This window comes from Lissotriton helveticus, chromosome 6, assembly GCF_964261635.1.
Source record: "Lissotriton helveticus chromosome 6, aLisHel1.1, whole genome shotgun sequence".
Classification (NCBI taxonomy): Eukaryota; Metazoa; Chordata; class Amphibia; order Caudata; family Salamandridae; genus Lissotriton; species Lissotriton helveticus.
The window spans coordinates 1,214,245,294-1,214,265,197 of record NC_136067.1 but is presented as its reverse complement, the minus strand read 5'-3'; the positions used below and the strand labels follow the sequence as shown (position 1 = coordinate 1,214,265,197).

The window sequence follows — 19,904 nt, the reverse complement described above, 5'->3', positions numbered from 1 at the left end:
ATTTGCTAAACATACTTTATTCCAAACAGCGGTTCATGAGCTAAAATAACAAACTACAGTGAAATATAGACAGAAGAAAGTTAAACAAAAGAAAAACCAGAGCTGACTAAGTTTTACAATAACCATGTACCAAAATTATCTCAAAGGATAATATATGTAGGTTCAATTAAACAAAAAAAATAGATATATTAATGGCTCTCATAGTTAAACAAACAGTGATAAAAGTGTGAACACTGACGAATGTAAAGTGAACAAAACCGGTGCAGAGAAAAAACATAAAACAACAAATATAAAAATACACAATGTAACAATTGTGTCTTCTCTTATTTAGGCCACGTTTTAAGTATCTACGCCGTTTCGACCCATGGGTACTTTAGGGGTCATCTTCAGGACAGAGACTTCAAATATAAGAGTGTCCACTTTCTTTTCTACAAAAATGAAATATATACTCGGGTTTGCAATAGATAATTTAAAATAATGCTCCGCACCGAATGTGTGACGAAAAGGTCAGAAATGGTGATTGGAAAAGTAGGAGAACTGTAAAAGGAAACCAAAAACCAGAGAATTCCAAAGATAGTGGAATAAAAATAAGTCAGAAAAACTGTGACTAGAAAGACAATATTACAAAAAGAGGCTAGACAATCCCCTCAATGGATCTCCACAATGAACGCGAAGGAGGAACACCAAACCAAAAGTGCCGGAGTTTAAGGGGAGACCCAAACTGCCAAGAAATAAAATACTCCTATAAATGCACAGATTGCAAAAAACATTTGATGAGTTCTCGCCTCAATTTAGGAATAAAAAGTTTGGAAAGCACACACACCAGTCGGTATGCCAAAGACATTACGTAAACATAAGTCAATAAGGTTATGAGCCGCCTTGGGCTGTGGGATCCGAATGGGTATCCAGATAAATGGTATTACCGACTGTCTTGTGGCAGAATCACGGTAGGGGCGAACAATTGTATGAGTTCCATTAATATTTTGTTCTTTCTTTGTTTAATTGAACCTACATTAAATATTATCCTTTTAGATAATTTTGGTACATGGTTATTGTGAAACTTAGTCAGCACTGTTTTTTCTTTTTCTTTTGTTTAATTTTCTTCTGCCTATATTTTACTGTAGTTTGTTATTTTAGCTCATGAACAACTGTTTGGAATACAGTATATATTGCCCCAGGTTCCTGTTCTAGGGTTTCCCTTGTTGTTAGTAAATCATTTGCTAAACATAGCATGTAGATTGTTAGCCTTGGCGTTAAGTGCAGTGGATCTAAATGTACTTCTTTCTTTACAGTACTTTCAGAAAAATTAAGTACATTTTCTATGTATTACTTCTTTCCGTGTTACAAACGCGCCCTTTGGTGCGAAAACTATTTACCTATTTCTTGAGCTGCAATGTAATTATTGCTTTCTCTTTTATCTCCGTAGGCTGAACAGCTAATTGAGAGACTGCAGGCAGAAGTTACAACTAGTTGAAATGAAAACATTCGGATGTATGTCGCAGTCAATTCATGTTTGTTCTCACCAATGTTATTTATAATGAGTGTACTTTTTACACAAAGTCTGCTAGAATATTATTTGTCAGGAATCAAGCGATATGTTAAAAGCACTTATTTGATTACCTTTTAAATAAAAACGTTACAGATCACAATGTTTGGAGAGGTCAAAAGTAAATGGAGACGCTGCACATGAATATGTATGTAATGCAATTCAAAAAGCATGAATTGAAATATGAAACCAGAGTTTAGAACATAGAAGTAGTATTTGCGGAGCATGTATCTATTTTTGTTGAAATTTCAATTTCAATGCAGTTCAAAAGGGTGAGAGGCAAAGGATTCTTTTTTTTCAAGACCCACAATGTTTGTAAATGTTTTTCTGTTATGGCTTTTTAACTGATTGTGAAAAAGAGCAGCTCTCATTTACTCTGGGACAGGCCACATTTGTACTGCCAACAATGCTGCCAATAATACTAGGAACCGCCCCCTCCCAATTTGCTACCATATTATTTATACATTTCACAGTGCATTTCTGCAACCTCCTTTAAATTGCAGATTCTCCTATCCAGTTGTGAAGTGTGTCCGGATTATATTTAAGACAAGAAGGCAAGCATTAAGCAGTCTCTTTTCTTACTGTTTATTTCACGGCCATTTAAAGAACTACAATTCCAATAATGATGTTTAGCCAAACAGGATATACAAGTTAGTACACCTGTTAAGTCCATGGTATATTTTGGGCAGCCTCCATGAACACCACTTCTGTTATTGATGTGCCCTCACAGTTCATACATCTGTGTGCAAACTTAAAAATCATAAAAATGGAGATGCATCCAATAAATAGCCATAATATGTCCTCCTGTCCGTACCCTGTATTCATCTGAGAGTTGTATGCAAAGCCTGAATAGATATTGTCTTTCCGAACTCCATACTCTTCCTATTCAGCTTGCCTCTTGATTCGTTAAGACGGCACTAAAAAACACAAAAATGTGTCAACCTCAGTTACAGGGTGGCATAAGTACCATGTCTTTAGTAAAATCAGGACTCTCCTTCACAATTGGCTGGGAGAATCTACAATTTTATTACTATACAGAGGCTCATATTATGTATGTTCTAAGCATATTAACTGCTGGCATTGCCACATGTTCTATAGCTTAATAATAAAATGTCTTTAATGTTGATACCCTTGACCAATCTGCAAACTTAAGGATAGCCTCCAACCTACCTTCTGCCCACAAAGCTTTAGAAGCCATAAACTTCCTATCTGAATGAGCCCCAAAATAAGTAGTGTGCACCAATGCTATTACCCCCTTAACCCATCTACTCAACCTAGTCGATGGTACTGGAGCAGAGTCTACACGGAGCTATGAACATTTGTGTAGCCGTAGTCCTTGTATGTTTAGGGATATTCACATATTGGTTAAGACACCTCATCACACACAGTTTTGGACACTGGACACGGACAGAAGGACATATTATTGCTACTTCTAGGATTTTTTTACTATTTAAGTTTACACGAAAATTTTGAGTTGTAAGGTCTCATCAAGAAAAGGAGATGTTCATGTCAGCCGTCCTATTTATAGTATGGATTTAACTGGTGTGCTAATTGGGATGGTCTGCTTAGTTGAGCAGAATTATGAGAATTGCAGTTCTTTGAATGGCTGTGAATTAAATCGTGAGGAAAGAGACCGCCTAATATGAGCATCCGTCTTGTAATTAAATTTGGTTTAAGTCCGTGTTTGGGGACTCCAAAGTTGGGTTATGTTCCGCATACATGTCATGGTCAGAATGAACCTCATTACTGTATCTTCTCAAGGCTATCACTCTTGTTCGGGGAAAGGGCTGTGTTGATTTTATGTAACTTGTAACATTGTGTATCTTAAGTGCATTTGCTGCTGCATGGATCGAAATAGTTTACTTTTCAATACAGTTTTTAAATTTTAGCCAACTCATAGTGGCTCATCTGGTTAGGTAAATTAAGGTGAACTCTGATCCACTTCTTTTTGTGATCTCTTTTTTCGTTTCTAATGAATTGTACGGTTCTGCAGGGGCCATGCAATGTTGATTGAAAAAACATTGATTGTGTGTCTTTATTGTGCCCTGTAAGTGCTACATTTCAGCCTGAATCATTAAGACCGCTTTCTACACGTGAGTGCATAACTGTATGTGTAAGGAATGGGTTCGTTTCCTAGACTAACTGTTTTAAAGATTTGATTCCTATTTGTTATGTAAATAATTACATCAATAAAGTAAATTATTTCATTTGTAAGTGTGCACTTTTTAAGAAATGTTTTCCTTATTGCGTTCATTTTTTATTGTCTTTGAATATTTACTTGCAACTTGAAGGATCTAGTATTATCAGCATTGGTGGTGGTCTGTTTCATTCTATACCTTCGCAGATTCTTGAGTTGCAGTACGTCCACGACTTACCAAATTTCAGTATTCTTTGTTTGTTAAGGTGTATGACACAAAGCATACCACTTACCTGGACAGTCTCAGTGCTTCGTGTCCTTCACGCACACTTCCTAACTCAAGCATACGTTTTGTGATCACATGTTGCTTAGTATAATCCACCAGTGGTGCCTACATTTGGCTGTATGGTAGGACACTCTTTGTGTGGCTATGTTACTGTCAGTCCCTCTCTTCTTCATAGTACAAGGCCCCAGCCATTAATCACTGAATGAAATAAACTGGTGGATGTGTCGCTTGAAGGTGAAGTTGAACTAATCATGGAAGGGTGGTTGTCAAGGGGAAGAGAGTTGTATATTAATACTTCAAATAGTTATGAGGAAGTGTGGGGAACTGGCCATGGCAAGATTTAAAATTCCCCCTTCCACGCTGGCCCTGCCTTCATGAGTGCATGCTCCCATTCAACTGTGTATATAGGAGATCACCACGTATTTTTTCATAAGGTGAAGACTAATGGTGACCAGAGTTAGTGGTGGCTTTCTGTTGAAACTTATTCAGAAAAAAATCCCAAGTAAGATAAATTGAAAAAAATTATTACATATTTAGGAAATCTTTCTGTTTGTGAACTTATATCATCAAAAGGGTTACCAATAAAAATGAATAGTCTTCTGTATTTTGAGCAAATACTCGTAAAGCTAGTAGGTATTGCCAACACGGAGCTCGGAGAGGCATTTAAGGGGAGCATATGTGGGAGAGGGGGAGAATGCTGGGAGACATTCACTCATGGAGTGGCTAGCCCAAAGAAGTTCCCTAAAAGTGAGAAGTGTAAACCGGATTGCTGTCGTGGGTGCAGCTCCCTGGGAATTCTACGGCACTTGCTATGGGAGTGTCCAGGACTGACATATTTATCTCAGGTTCTGGATGAAGTGATACCCACCTTCATACCCAATAACCTAGGTTCCAGGCCCATGTGATCTTGGGGCTTCGTAATCCCCTTACTTTCCCTCTAAAATCACGTAGGGGATGACAGGCCTGGCCCTAGGGGTGCAATACAGAATACTTTGACACATTGGGCCGCTGACCGGATACCTACTAATCAAGGGTGGCTCCACCGCCTCAAGTATATATTACAAATCGAGGAGGATCCTCACACTTTCAGCACAGAGCTCTTCCTATGTTGAACTCTGGCACCCTTTTATTCTTTTTTTGACATCTGAATACAGAGAACATGCCTGCCCTAAATATCTTCGTCAGATAGACATTATGACTACTTCACCCTCAGAGAGTACCAGCTAGGAAGCAATAAACATTTTGCATGATCATATCAGCTGATATTAAGTGATATGGGATCACTTAATATCATCTGGTTCCGATAGGGGAGTTATGGGATTTATTATTTATTTACTTAGTATTGCATAATGGAGCTATTTCTGCTCTGACAATGCTTTATTACATCGCAATGACAAATTGAAATTAATAAGAAAAAGATGTAAATGATAAATGTGAGCAGTGGAATGATAGAAGCCAGCAATGATGAGTGATGGTAAATAGGCTATGCTCCAATTGAGGGACAAAGACAAGATTGACAAGCTGGGACAAGAGCCCCAGCCCCAGTGAAGAGGACTTCTCAGCACACTTTTCAGAAAAGTCTAGGATTATTGAATGGGAAATACAACCTGCCGCTCCTAACTTGCTGTCTATGAGCGCCCTTGCTTTGGCAGTACCTACGGCAGTGTGTGCTCCTTTCTACCCCACAGTGTACACTTCCAAAAACAATGCCTCTTGGAATTCCTTCCTGCTCCTTGATGGGTAGGAGCTGTTACATTCTTTGGCGTCTCTTAAACCCTCCAACCATCTCGCTGATCCACTTCCTGCTAAGCTTCTCAAAGATCTCAACTCTGCCATTTTCCCTCTCTGGACCCAGATCATTCAACAATCGCTTTTGCAGGGGAGGATTCCTGACTGCCTTATGATGGGGTAAGTCACGCCCATCCCCAAGAAACCTAATGCCAACTTACCAGGTCCCAACAATTTCCGTCTGATCACCAGCATCATGTCTTTAGCTAAATTGCTCGAGAAATGCTTTCACACACAGCTTTGCAACCATTTGAAGAAATGCCAGCTCCTTGGCCTCCACTAGTCAGGCTTTAGAGGGGGGTACAGTACAGAAACCGCTCTAACAAACATTGTTGATGACGCCTTGAGAACTCTTGACCAAGATGTTCCTTGTCTTCTGATCCTTCTTGACTTGTCTTCTGCATTTGACACTATCAAACAAAACTGGATTGCTCTTCTTCAACATAGGATAGGGTTATCTGGCTCTGTGTTTAATTGGTTCGCCTCATTCCTACATAACCATACCAAAAGAATAAAGTCAACCAATCACTTGCTGCTAGTATCCCGGTCACTATTGGGGTACCTCAAGGATATGCACTCTCGCCCACGTTCTTCAACCTCTTCATGGAACCTCTAACTGGACTTCTGAACTGCGCTAGCATTCAATACCATAGGTACGTGGATGACACTAAACGTTATTTGAAGATTTCATCTCCAGATGACATAAACTCTTAATGGTGCTCTTCAAAAAACTCAACGGTGGCTAACTCATAATAATCTTACTAAATACCCTCAAAACAGAATTTCTCCTATTACCCCTGTAACCACTCGCCACCTATCCCAAAAACTTTCAGCACTCAACTGCACCCCTCATATTGTTTAGTCTGCTAGTTCTTTAGGCGTCACCTTGGACAAATACCTAAATATGCAAGCACACGTCAGTGCCACTATTAGGCGTGCCAATCATCAGCTTAACACTGTTAGGAAAATCAAGCCTTTCTTACCTCCTGATGACATCCAGTCAGCAGTCCGGTCCCTAGTTATCTCACAATTGGAACATGGTTTGGTAACTCTAGCTGGGCTTCCTAAGGCTAGGTTAGCTCCTCTAAGAGCTACTCTGAATGCCTCTGCCAGACTCGTCAAGGGCTCCAGAAAGCATGATCATATCACACCTGACTTAAGTCAAATTAACTGGGTTTCCATTGAAGCAAGGATCCGCTTCAAGATAGCCTGTCTGATGCATAAAGCTATTCACTACAACACCCCCTTTTACCTGGCAAAAAAATGTAAGTTCTCCGGCTCTAGTCAGAACTTAAGAAGCTCTAATATTCAACTACTGAAACCTCCTAAATTCAACAACAAAAATCTTACAACCGTGCCTTCTCCGGGTTTGCTCCAAGAATTTGGAATGCCCTTCTGCCGGATATCATATCCAACCCCTCAACTACTTCATTTAAAAAATGTCAAATGACTATACCTGAGTTAACTTAATCAGCAATAGCCCTGATCCCATTTGCAAGTCACTTCCTTCTCCTGCTTGACAATCGTTTTACATAGTGTTTCAAAATGTATTTTGTTGCCCTTTTGACATACTGCTCCGCTAGAACTTCACTGCGCCTTCTAGTAGTGCTGTTACCTATTGGTCACTTATTTTGTCTTTCCCTTGCACCGCCATGTACATTTTATGTTTCAGGTACTTCTTATGTTTCAGGTACTTCTTCATTGTACCGTACGCGTGCTGTTACCTCATGCCAACGTTCATTACTTTATATAGTACTCTGATACCCATTTGGGTCTTGTTCGTGCTCTATAAAACTTTTCAAATAAATAAGGGAAACCCTTTGAATAAGAAGCAAGAAAATGAGTGATGAAAGCGAACCAAAGGCAAAAAATTGCCAGGTTGTAAGACCCTAAAAGTTCTTGTAAACCTCGATAGGTCTTTTGCAACCAAGCAGCTCACAGTGTGTGGGGCTACTTGTCAATTAGCTTATCACACCCTTTCCTATATTGTCACAGTAAGCCTCACTAACCCTGCACCCTGTGATAAGTTGGAGAGGGAAGGGTAAAAAAAGCAAGAGGCTGATGTGCAGTAGGAAGCTGACATCTCAAGCCTCCAGTGCATCAGCCTGGATATTTAATCATATGGCCACATGATTTACACACTGTGCAAGCTCCATCTTTTAGTTTTCCCCTCTACAGTGGCGTGGTGCCAGTTCTCCCAAGCCTCCTCAGCAGAGCTGCTGTGCCAATGAGGGGGCTGAAAAGGAGGGTCTATGGAGCACAAGCTCCCAGGGTGGAGGAGAAGCTGAAGCTGTAGGTGAGGGTAAGTTGCAAAACAATCTAAAAAATGTATGTGGAATAGAGCACTTCTGTGTGTATGTGTGTGACCATGTTTGAGCATACGAGTACATTGGTGTATCTTCTCTGTCCATATATTTGTTTGTCTTCTCCTTGCATGTCTGTCTGTGTATATGTATGTAAGATTGACACTGCTAGCTGAAGCATCTGCCATGCAGCTAAGATGAAGTCCAATCTTAAAACATGGCACTCGCGTGCTAAGAAACGGTCTATCCGCACTGCCAAGGTCCTTCATAAGAGTCTCTCTTGCAAAGGCTGTGTGTACAGCACCTTGTTGACATATAATACTCGCGCCACATAATAGATCACTTGATATAATCAGTACATTTTTAAATGCATAGAAAATAATATAAATCCCAAAACTTTCTAAATGTTTGTCAGAAAAATACAGAGATGCAGCATTGTGATTTGACAGTCAATCTTAACATTTTGTTGTCTCTAATGTGACACGCTTACAGACAGCTTGGTGTCGAAGGAACTTCTGTAGTAGGGGATCTCTGTGTATAGTCATAATCTAGTGAATAGTCCCGCCCATGTGCGTGGACCCCGGAGCAATCAAAAATAATCTCTTACAGTGTCGAAAAATGCAGAACTGCACAGACACTTAAGAGAGAATTTAAAGACCGATAATGCAGCCTAAAAAGGCTGCACTGTCCAGTACTTCAACTAGAAATTCCACCACAAAAATCCACAAAACAGCAAAGCCTGTACAGATTTCCCTTGCTTTAACAGCAAAATCCCTCAGGAATGATAGAGAGAAGAACCTGGACAGACAAGCCCCATAGGCTGCCATTATGTGGCTCAGAACAGGATACTGCGCCTTTAAGAGAACTTTCCAGAACTTCACAGTATCCCAGAATGCCCTGCAGGTCCCAGTCCAGTTCTTTTTTCCGGCTCCTGCAAGCAGGACCCTGGAGCATTGAGCTCTCCCTTTTCAAGGGTTTATTGGTGTTTTTTCACGGTAAATTCGATTTGAGTACTTTCTAAGTACTTTTAGGCTTTTCTTCTTGGTGTTTTGCACTCTTCTGATGTCAAATATGCCTGCATTATTTGACAAATGCCCGGAGTGCTCCAGGAAGAAGGCAAAGTCAGATTCCCATGAGGTGTGTATCCTCTGCCTTCCCTCTTCCCATGTCCCTGAGGAGTGTGAGATTTGCCCGGGCTTCTCTGGCAGGACCCTGAAGGAAAGAAAGAAGATCAGGCTTCAGGGACTCGAGGAAAGAAGGCTGAAGGCGCAAGGTGGGTCTGGAGGGGCTTCATCTGCCCATGCTGAGGCCTCTGGGGGGCAGGAAGTCCAGCAAACGCCCACATTCTCCGTCTGGGTCAGTAGCACTGACCACTACGTCGAGAGGGAGGTCCACGGCCAGCTCCCGGTCTCCCCAGGGCTCTGGGTCGAGAAAACGTCGCCCGTCGACGTCGAGGGACTTACACCGGCCGCCGTCGAACCCAGTGACGATTTCTTCGTCGTCGACGTCGTGATCGGCGTCGACGGGCCCGGCGTCGGCGCTCGCCTTCGAGGCGACATCGCCGTCGACGGACAGGACATCGTCGTCGTCGAGGGGATCCTCGTCGTCGAGACCGCCGTCGAAACGGAAGAGGTCGCCGTTGAGGCAGAAGAGATCTCCGGCGAGGAAGGAGTCGCCGTCGAGGCGGTCGAGGTCGCCGTCGAGGCGGACAAGGTCGCCGTCGAGGCGTTCGAAGAGGTCGCCGTTGAGGCGCAAGAGATCGCCGTCGAGACATAAAGGATCGTCGTCGAGGTGGTCGGGCTCGACGTTGAGGCATGGAGGCCGTTCGACGCCGAAGCATAGAAGAAGGTCGACGCCGAAGGGGCGCTCGACGTCGAGGGACCTACGTTCGACGCCTGGTCACCGTTCTTCGGCGTCGAGGGGCCGTGCTGACAGGCCTAGGACTGTGGGGGGCTCCCCTCAGTCCGGTAAAGAGATGTATACCCCGAGAAAGGCTGTTCCACCTCCTCCTCCGTTGCCAGGAGGTCTACCTCCGAGGGCTCCAACCCCTCCTCCGTTGCCTCCTCTGCCTCCACTTCCAACGGGACCTAGGACCCCCGTGCCAAGGTCTGTCTCGTTGCCCAGGCTTCCGACCCCTCCCAAGAAGACTCCTAAGTCTAAGGAACCGCCCAAGCCCAAGACGTCCGCCCCCGGGAAACCGGCAGAACGCCCCAGACCTCGGAGGTCAAGGTCGCGCTCCAGGCGGAGAGACAGGTCGAGGAGCAGACACAGGTCCTCCACCAGATCTAGACATCGCCACAGGAGGCATAGGTCCAGATCCCGTACAGCATCATCTAGGACCCGTTCCTATTCGCCTACCCTATCGGATTCTCCGGAGACTAGGGTGTCCCCGGTCGACGACATTGGCATGTTCCAGGAGGTGCTCCTGAGGGGGGCTGCGAAGTTGGGTATCACGGTGACGGCTCCTACACCTACGACGTCTGTGATATTCGAGACGCTTCACAAGAAGCACCTGTCTCGCCCTCTTCTGCCGTTGGTCCCAGGACTGGTCAAACCGGCGGAAGCGCTGTTCCTTACGCCGGCGGTGGTGAAGGCTGCTCCCTCAAGACTCCTGAAAAAGTACCGAGCTCCTGACTCGGACCCGGCCTTCCTACGTGTGGACCCGGTGCCCGACTCTGTGATAGTGACGGCGGCCAGGAAGCTGCATTCTACCTCCCCGTCCTCCACAGTGCCACCGGATAAAGAGAGCCGCTGGATTGATTCGGCTGGTAGGAAAGCCTGTGGGACTTCTTCCACCACCATGAAAGCCTCCAGCGATTCAGCTTTGCTAGGGCGGTACAACCGTGCGCTATGGGACTCCCTGGAACAGTTTGCGGACCTTGTGCCACGCGACAGGAGGGAGGACTTCCTGGAAATTGTCTCGGAAGGGATGCTGGTTTCCAACCAGGCCATCAGTGTTGCTGCGGACATAGCGCTGTTGGCCGCACATGGCTACTGTCAGTGGGTCAACCAGCGCCGCCATGCTTGGCTCAGGCTTACGTCACTCAAGCCTGAGGCGCAACAGCGGGTGGCCAATCTGCCGTTTTCCGGTGAAACACTCTTCGGAAAACATGCTGACGACGAAATGGCCCGGATGAAGGCCGAGGCTGAAACCCTGACGGCTGTGGGTCTGGAGAAACCCAAGGACAAAAAGCCATACCGCCAGTTCCAACGGCGGTTCGGCTCGCAGGGGAAAGGAAGAGGACAGTCTTCTGGTCAACGGCAGCAGCAACAACAACAGCAGCAGTTCCGAAGACCCTTCCAAAAACGTCAGAGGGGTAGAGGTGGACAGCAGTCCTCTACCGCGACCAAAGGCCCGGCCGGGTCTCGCCCCTGAGCGGTTACTTCCCCTTCATCCGTTTACCCGCTCCGGTGGGGGGAAGCGTTCAATTGTTTCTGGCAGAGTGGAGAAAAATTACTCAGGACAAGTGGGTGCTGAATATTGTTTGCAATGGATACAGTCTTCGGTTCATCAGCCCTCCTCCATCGATTCCTCCGGTCAGCTCGCAGTATCAGCTGCGCAAGCTCCAGGCGGAGGCCGATATCCTGTTAAGGAAAAGGGCGATAGAAGAGGTACTGCTGTCTCAAAGGGGAAGAGGCCTGTACTCCCGGTTCTTTCTGGTCCGCAAGAAGGACAAGAATGAGTTCAGGCCCATTCTGGACTTGCGACAGGCAAACAAGTGGATTCGCAGACAAAGGTTTCGCATGCTGTCGTTGCATCAGATTTATCCTCAGTTGCAACGGGGAGACTGGCTATGTGCCATAGACCTACAGGATGCATACTTCCATGTGCCCATTGCACACAAACACAGGAAGTTCCTGCGTTTTCAAGTCGGCACCAATCACTATCAGTACACGGTACTTCCGTTCGGGCTGAAGTCTGCGCCCAGGACGTTCTCGAAGTGCATGGCAGTGGTAGCGGCACACCTGAGGAAGAACAAGGTGTTTGTCTACCCGTACCTGGACGATTGGTTGATCAAGGCCTCCTCCTTCTCGGAAGCTAGGCACACTTCCTGAAGACGTGCGTTCTGTTGAACAAGCTGGGGTTGCACATCAACATGTCCAAGTCTGTTCCGACTCTGGTCCAGTGCATTCAGTACTTGGGAGCCTCCATCGATACGCTGTCAGCAAGCGTGTCTCCTTCGGAGGAGCGACGATTATCACTCCTTCGGAAGGCTCAGGCTCTCATGTCCACTCCATCTACGACAGTAAGGACGGTGTCTTCTCTACTGGGATCGATGGTCTCTTGTATCTTCCTGACGCCACATGCGCGGCTGCACATGAGACCGCTGCAGGAGTGCTTAGAAGATCAGTGGGACCAGAGGAGAGGTTCTTGGGACGACAGAATACGACTGTCTCTGCATGCTCTTCAGTCTCTGAAGTGGTCGTGTTCAGCGGAGAATCTCCTCAGAGGGGTTCCCTTCCACAAGGACATTATCACACAGACTATCGTGACGGATGCTTCTCTCCAGGGATGGGGAGCGCACTCCGGAGACCTACAGATTCAAGGGACGTGGTCCTCGACGGAGTCCACTTACCACATAAATTTCCTGGAACTCAGAGCTGTTCACTTAGCGCTGAAGGCTTTTCACCCGTCCTTCCGGACCAACTCTCTGCTTGTACAGACGGACAATACGACTACGATGTATTACCTCAACAAGCAGGGGGGCTCGAGATCCCGCACTCTGTCGCAGGAGGCGCAGGCGATCTGGCACTGGCTTCTGGCCCGAGGACTGTCGATAACGGCCACTCATCTGCCAGGTGTGCAGAATGTTCAGGCAGACGAGCCGAGCAGACTGATTCAGGAAAACCACGAATGGGTCATAAACGACGAAGTACTAGGAAAAGTCTTCGCAAGGTGGGAAACTCCAGACGTAGATCTGTTCGCCCCCGCCGAAAACAGCAAATGCCGAGACTTCGCCTCCAGGTCCTACCAGCCAGGGACGCTGGGGAACGCGTTATGGATCAACTGATCGAACAGCTTTCTGTACGCTTTTCTACCCATTCCCCTGATCCCGACGGTTCTCATCAAGCTGTCCCAATCCAGGGCGAGGATGATTCTGATTGCCCCGGAATGGCCCAGACAGTGGTGGTTCACGGACCTGCTTCACAGGTCTCTCCTTCCTCACATGAAGCTGCCGTGCAGGCCGGACCTTCTCACGAAGTTCGGGGGGCAAATGGTGCACCCCAACCTCTCGTCTTTGAGTTTGGCGGCATGGCTCCTGAAATAGTGCAATATGGCCATCTGAATCTCCCAGAGGATTGTATGGACATACTGAAGGAGGCTAAGCGACCTTCCACTAGGACCTCTTATGCTTACAAGTGGAAGAGGTTTTGCATCTGGTGCAAGTCTAAGAACTATGACCCTACGACATGCAAGGAGGATGTCCTCCTTCCATATCTGCTACATCTGGCGCAGTCTGGCCTTAATGTCCATTCCATTAAGGTTCATCTGGCTGCTTTGACTGCCTACAGGAAATGCCCTTCACAGACTTCCTTCTTCCAGATCCCTGTGATCAAAGATTTTCTGGAAGGCTTGAAGAAAGTATTCCCTCCTGTCAGGCTTCCTTCGCCTTCATGGGACTTGAATGTGGTGCTGTCCAGGTTGATGAAGGAGCCTTTTGAACCTATTCATAAGGCTTCGTTGCAGCACCTGTCCTGGAAGGCGGCGTTCCTCGTGGCCATTACATCGGCCCGCAGGGTGAGTGAAATTCAGGCGTTGTGTTGCCAAGAACCTTATACTGTATTTCATGCTGCTAAGGTTGTTATGCGTACTCACCCTAAATTTCTTCCCAAGGTTATTTCTGATTTTCATATCAACCAGACTATAACTTTACCTACGTTCTTTCAGAATCCTTCATCTCCAGCGGAAAGGTCCTTGCATTCCCTGGATGTTAGGAGGGTGCTGAAATTTTATCTGGATAAAACCAAAGATATTCGTAGGTCAGACCAATTGTTCATCAATTATGGATCAGTCAGGACGGGTCTTGCTACCTCTAAACAGTCCATCTCGAGGTGGATTGTGTCCTGCATACAATTGTGTTACACACAAGCTAATAGGACCTTAGGGGGAAAACCTAAGGCTCATTCCACCAGGGGCAAAGCCGCCACGACGGCTTTGCTTCGTAACGTGCCAATTACGGAAATCTGCAAGGCGGCCACTTGGAAGTCGGTCCATACCTTTGCTAAGCATTACTGCCTGGACTCTGATGCCAGGGCAGACGCTCAGGTTGGGCATGCTTCGCTGCGAAATCTGTTCGCACAATAGTGGTGTTATTTCTCGTTTCTCCACCGCCGCTTTGGTGTGGGGATGGGCTTGCCATTCTATTCACTAGATTATGACTATACACAGAGATCCCCTACTACAGAAGGAGTAGTTTCTGTCCTGTAACTCCAGTTCTGTAGTAGGGGTATCTCTGTTATAGTCATAAGCGCCCGCCCTCCTCCCCGGTGGAGATATTCATGTAAGGAATGCTACAGGTCTGGCGTGTTACGCCTTCAAAAAGAACTGAAAGTAACTGGGACCTGCAGGGCATTCTGGGATACTGTGAAGTTCTGGAAAGTTCTCTTAAAGGCGCAGTATCCTGTTCTGAGCCACATAATGGCAGCCTATGGGGCTTGTCTGTCCAGGTTCTTCTCTCTATCATTCCTGAGGGATTTTGCTGTTAAAGCAAGGGAAATCTGTACAGGCTTTGCTGTTTTGTGGATTTTTGTGGTGGAATTTCTAGTTGAAGTACTGGACAGTGTAGCCTTTTTAGGCTGCATTATCTGTCTTTAAATTCTCTCTTAAGTGTCTGTGCAGTTCTGCATTTTTCAACACTGTAAGAGATTATTTTTGATTGCTCCGGGGTCCACGCACATGGGCGGGACTATTCACTAGATTATGACTATAACAGAGATACCCCTACTACAGAACTGGAGTTACAGGACAGAAACTACTCCTTTTCTTTGAAATAAGTGAACTTCCTTGAAAGATAAAGTATTTTAAATTGGCAGAACAGCTTTGGCAGAGTCAGCTAGCCAGGCTGTTTGGCAAGTAACTAATTCTGCCCAAGTCCAATTGGCTTTGTGGAGACCATCCTTCTTTCCCTGTAAGCCAGTTCAACTCTAAGGCCAGGCTGCTTACGATCACACAGCATTGCACATGCCTGGACTAAATAAGCACTGAACTGAAGGTAAGTTACAGACAAAAGTCTCAGATATGTGTGTTTGCAGCTAGGAATTGTTTGTGATTCCTTTTATTCTTATGGATACTTCTACCTGCAGAATCTTCACCCTGTTTTGGATATCTGAGGCACTTGTCTGAATCCAGACACTCTTCAGTAGCTCTCCCACACTGTTAGGGGTTCTGGATCCACTTCGGCGCAGTACGTGGCATCCTTATGACATCACTGGAGCGATAAAGCTCCCAATTAGCTTGCTGACATCTGTTCCCCTTTTTCCTTGCCATTGACTCATTCCAAAGATCTCTACATTCTCGTTGTCAAGTCATGTATTATTCAAATATATAAAATCTTTAGGTGTCCTTTCCTCACGATGTCACCAACCAAGTGGTGAGCCTTAAACCATGAAGAAACTGCAATGCCCAAATGTTATTCACAGGTCCCTACGACATTTGCTTTTGGTGCCTGGGATCAAAACACAAAGTGAAAGTCTGCGAATCCTGTCATCAAATGCATCCAAAGTCAATCTAGGGGCAGGAAGCTAAGATGTTTATGGCCAGAACACTCGACGAACGACAGGGGTGTCTCGAGAAAAGTGGCTCTCCTAGTCTGAACTCGTCTAAGAAAAAACACAAAAAGAAGAGGAGGCACGAGGCTTGTCATCTCACATTGAGAAGTAACTGTCCAAGAACCCCAACTTCGCCGTGTCCAGCTTCGGACCGAGAACTGATGGATGACCTGATGGAAACTGTGGAGTCTGTGGTCCGTCTGAGCCGGCGCCGGTTGTGGGGTCGCTGCAGTCTGCAGCGCCCAGCCATGTCTCCTGGCCAGTCAGACATACCCAGAATTTCTAACTAGTGGGACAGACCATTCGATGCTCTTGAATGCCATATTCATCATCTTAAGAAGGTCCATGATCTTTTCTAGAACGTCTGCTTGCCTCATTAGTTCGATGCCTCTCTCATATGGAGGGTTACCGTTGTCCTAGCGCTTCGTGCCCTTCAAGCATTTTCTACTGATGTTCCCTGTTTCATGGTCAATGACTCAAACTCCATGATTCCAGCCAGACACTGAGGATAACACTACCTCCTCTAAGCTCACCAGACCCCAACACCTCTCCGGCACTGTAAATGACTTCTCGAACGATGGTGAAGGTGCCAAAGACAATTCCTTTAGCACAGCTGCCAACTCCTCCTCCTTCCCCACAACTGTCTTTGACTCAAGGAGTGCCGCAGTTTCTTCTTTTGATGAATGGATCCACATGATGATCCCAATGCAGAGGATGACGGTCCTGGACAATTGATACTGGACCTCAACTTCGCAGGTGTCAAAGATGCCAGTGGTATTGATACTTCCCGGGAGTGGGAGCATTTATTCCCAATGGGTATCCACCCCCCCACCAGAGGGTACCGCCTACAACTCTGTCATTAGGAGGGCAGTTGACATGTTAGACCTTAAGTTACAGTCCATAGAGAGAAAATCAGATCTCCTTACTGAGGTACTGTATTCAATCTCCCATATGTTGAAACCGTTTCTCCCTTTCAGCATGGCCCTAACAGGGCCTATACTAGAGGTATGGGAGAAGCCGGCAATGTTTAATGCAGTTTCCAAAGCTATTTTCTGATAGATACATCTGCCAGTGGATTCCTCACCTTGTGAATATCCCCTTGCGTCAGCAGCCTTCGGAAATTCTTTTGTAGCTCCGCGCCAACGTGGATGACGTCACAGAGGCACGGCATCGTGCCGACTCCGATTACGTCACCGACACCATAATAGGCCCACGCCGGCGTGATGACGTCAGTTCCATTTTTTCCGCGTCGTCGACGCTAATGGTTTCTTCTATTGTGCAGATAGTAACTTTGTTACTATTTTTTTTAAACATATTTTATTGATTTTAAGTTTGTTTACAGTCCTGTAAATTGTTCGTACAAAGTTTACGACAAGTCATAAATGTGAACAGTGCTACATATATGACATGAAAGTACATATCAGTGGTCTATGATAGGCAATCGTAAAGAAACAACCCTCAGTAAACCCCCCACCCCAGAGAACTGTGGTCACCCTACAAACCCATCATCCGTATCATTGCATTTGCATCCCGTCCAACGCTCAATCTACATGCATATACAGGGCCTAGCTTCACGCTTCCGTAGATGCCCGGGTATGGGCAATTCGTAGTGTCGAATGCACATTCAGGAAGAATGTCATATGAACACATCAGGCTCCTTTGACTTGAACGCTTCTAACATTAACTCCCAGTCTAAGGCTATCGGTGTTTTCCGTAATCCCCATGCCTCTTCTCTACGCAGCGCTGCGCCGTCCGCACTACTCCATTTCACCATTTCTATGTGCCAGCTGCGTACTTCAGGGGGCTTGCTTGATTTCCACTGCATTGTAATGTTCCTACGGGCCAGAAGTAGTGCCAGGTCGATGAATCTAAATTGTACTTTGTGTTTAGACCTGTGTTTGTGTAATCCTAGCAAGCATTCCTCCACTGTGTCATGCAACAGAAGATGCGTCGCTGTTCCTGTGATCTCTCTAATTCTAACCCAGTAGCTGAACAGATCGGGGCATGTCCACAACATATGTAATAATCCCACTCCAGAGGCGTGACATCTTGGGCATGAGTGTTGTGTCTGAGCATTTTATCCAATCGGTCAGGAGCCAGATAAGCGCGGTGTAATATCATGGTTTGAATGAATTTGAACCTCTAGTTTCGGGATACCTTTTTGGGGTGTTCCAGAATCTTTGCCCATTCGGTGTCCGATAGTACCCTACCTATCTCCTCCGTCCATAGAACTCGCAGTGGATCCAGACGTATCCTGGTGTGGTTACTGATCCCATTATATATCCAGCGGATCAGGTGCCGCCCCCTCCCCATATAATGCACCATCTTTACTAGCTCGTTTTGGTCGGGTGCACGACCTTGTGGTGCCCAATGTTTTTTAATGTATCGTATCAGAGCAGCATGGGTTAAAAATAAATGTTGCCGAGCACCTGTCTCGTGCACAAACGTGTCGTGATCCATTAGGAGCTCATGTCTAAAGAGGTCTGCCACTGTTGTGACACCAGACTCTGCCCAGGGTGTTAGTGTATGGTTAGTGAGGGTACCAGCAGCAAGCGGAATGCCCAGCAGGGGTATGTTGCCAGTGTACGTGAAGGGCGTTTTGGCGTATTTGAGCACCGCCTTCCAGCATGTCAATGCAGTGGTCAGCAGTGTAGGGAAGTCTTTACGCATTTTGTAACTTGGTAGCATCAGGGTGTGTAGTGCGCCAGTCTCCAAATCAGTTTTTGTGAATCCTATTTCATGGAGATTACGTCCAGCCGTCCAGTAGGACAGCCACTGTAGTTGTCAGGCGTAGTAATACGCCCTAAAGTCTGGGACTCCCAGCCCCCCCATACTAGTGCATATTTGCAGTTTCTTCAAGCTGATACGCCGTCTCCCTGTACCCCAGATTAGGTCTATCAGCAACGTGTTCAACTTCTGAAATGTGGATATTGGTACTATTAGAGGCAAATTCGTGAAGTAGTAAAGTAGTCGTGGTAGAACTACCATCTTCACTATTGCCGCCCTTCCCATAACGGATAATGGCAGCGAAGTCCAAAAAATCACACTGGATCTCAGGGACCGTATTTTTCTGCTGAGATTACCCTCCAACAGATCGGCAGGTGTTCTATACACTTGGATACCCAAATATTTGAATGTAGTGGGGGCAACCAATAGTGGAGGGTCCCTAAAGTCCACCTCCGGGAAGTCAGCGTGGTCCGTAAAGAAAAAGGCGTGTGATTTGGCAGCATTCACGGCAAGACCGGATATGGTTTCAAAGTTCCGAAACAAGTCACAGATCGGAGCTAAGGGCTGACGAAGGTCGCGGAGATAGACAAGTATGTCATCCGCATATGCCGAAAAAAGGTGGGTGGTGCGTCTGAGTGGTATTCCCATATCCGTTAAGTTCTGTCTCATTTCAATCGCCAGGGGTTCTAGGGCTAGGACAAAAATCAGAGGCGATAATGGGCAGCCCTGGCGCGTCCCCCTGTATATCTTATACTCTCCTGAAATGTGTCTGCCCGTTCTTGCTCTTGCTGTCGGCTCTGTGTAAAGCAGACGTAGCCACGTTAGATAGCTGTCGGGTAACCCAAAACGTGACAGTGCCCGAAACATATAATCCCAATGGATCAAATCGAACGCCTGTTTGAGGTCTAAAGAAAGATATCCCGCGTGAGAAAAATGCTGCGGCACTTCCGACATTAAGTGGTGTAGCTTCCTAATATTCAGGGAGGTGCTTCGAGGTCGGCTTCGGGGCATGCTTCGGGTTCCTCGAAGAAGAAGCATAAGAGGAAGAAGCACAGTTCGAGACACCATTCCGGAAGGGAGTCGGACTCGAAAAAGAAGTCTTCTTTTCGAAGACATTGTAAAGGTATGACATCTCCCTCTCCGGCTCGTAAGCCTGAAGGTGAGGCCTCGCCTTTGCAGTCTCGGGTTCCTACACCGAATACGGAATCGAATCCGTCTCCGGAGCTGTACCAGTCTTCGGTGCATGACGAAGAGGAAGTTGAGGCCCCTCAGGATTCGCCGACTCCGGTACATCAACCCGAGGAACAAGTGGAACTGGAGGAGTCGAATCGGGTACAGCCTCTTCAG

The 19,904-nt window shown here is 46.1% G+C and overlaps 1 protein-coding gene across 1 annotated transcript in view; it reads left to right on the top strand.

The window, feature by feature from the left end:
- The window catches only part of HINT3 (histidine triad nucleotide binding protein 3), a 137,834-nt gene extending 135,064 nt beyond the window's left edge, over positions 1-2,770 (top strand). Inside the window, exon 5 of the mRNA XM_078648928.1 lies at positions 1,427-2,770. Within this exon, the coding sequence (XP_078505054.1) occupies positions 1,427-1,474 (48 nt within the window). The 3' untranslated portion in view covers positions 1,475-2,770. The remainder of the gene's footprint in view (positions 1-1,426) is intronic.
- The last annotated feature ends 17,134 nt before the right edge of the window (positions 2,771-19,904 follow it).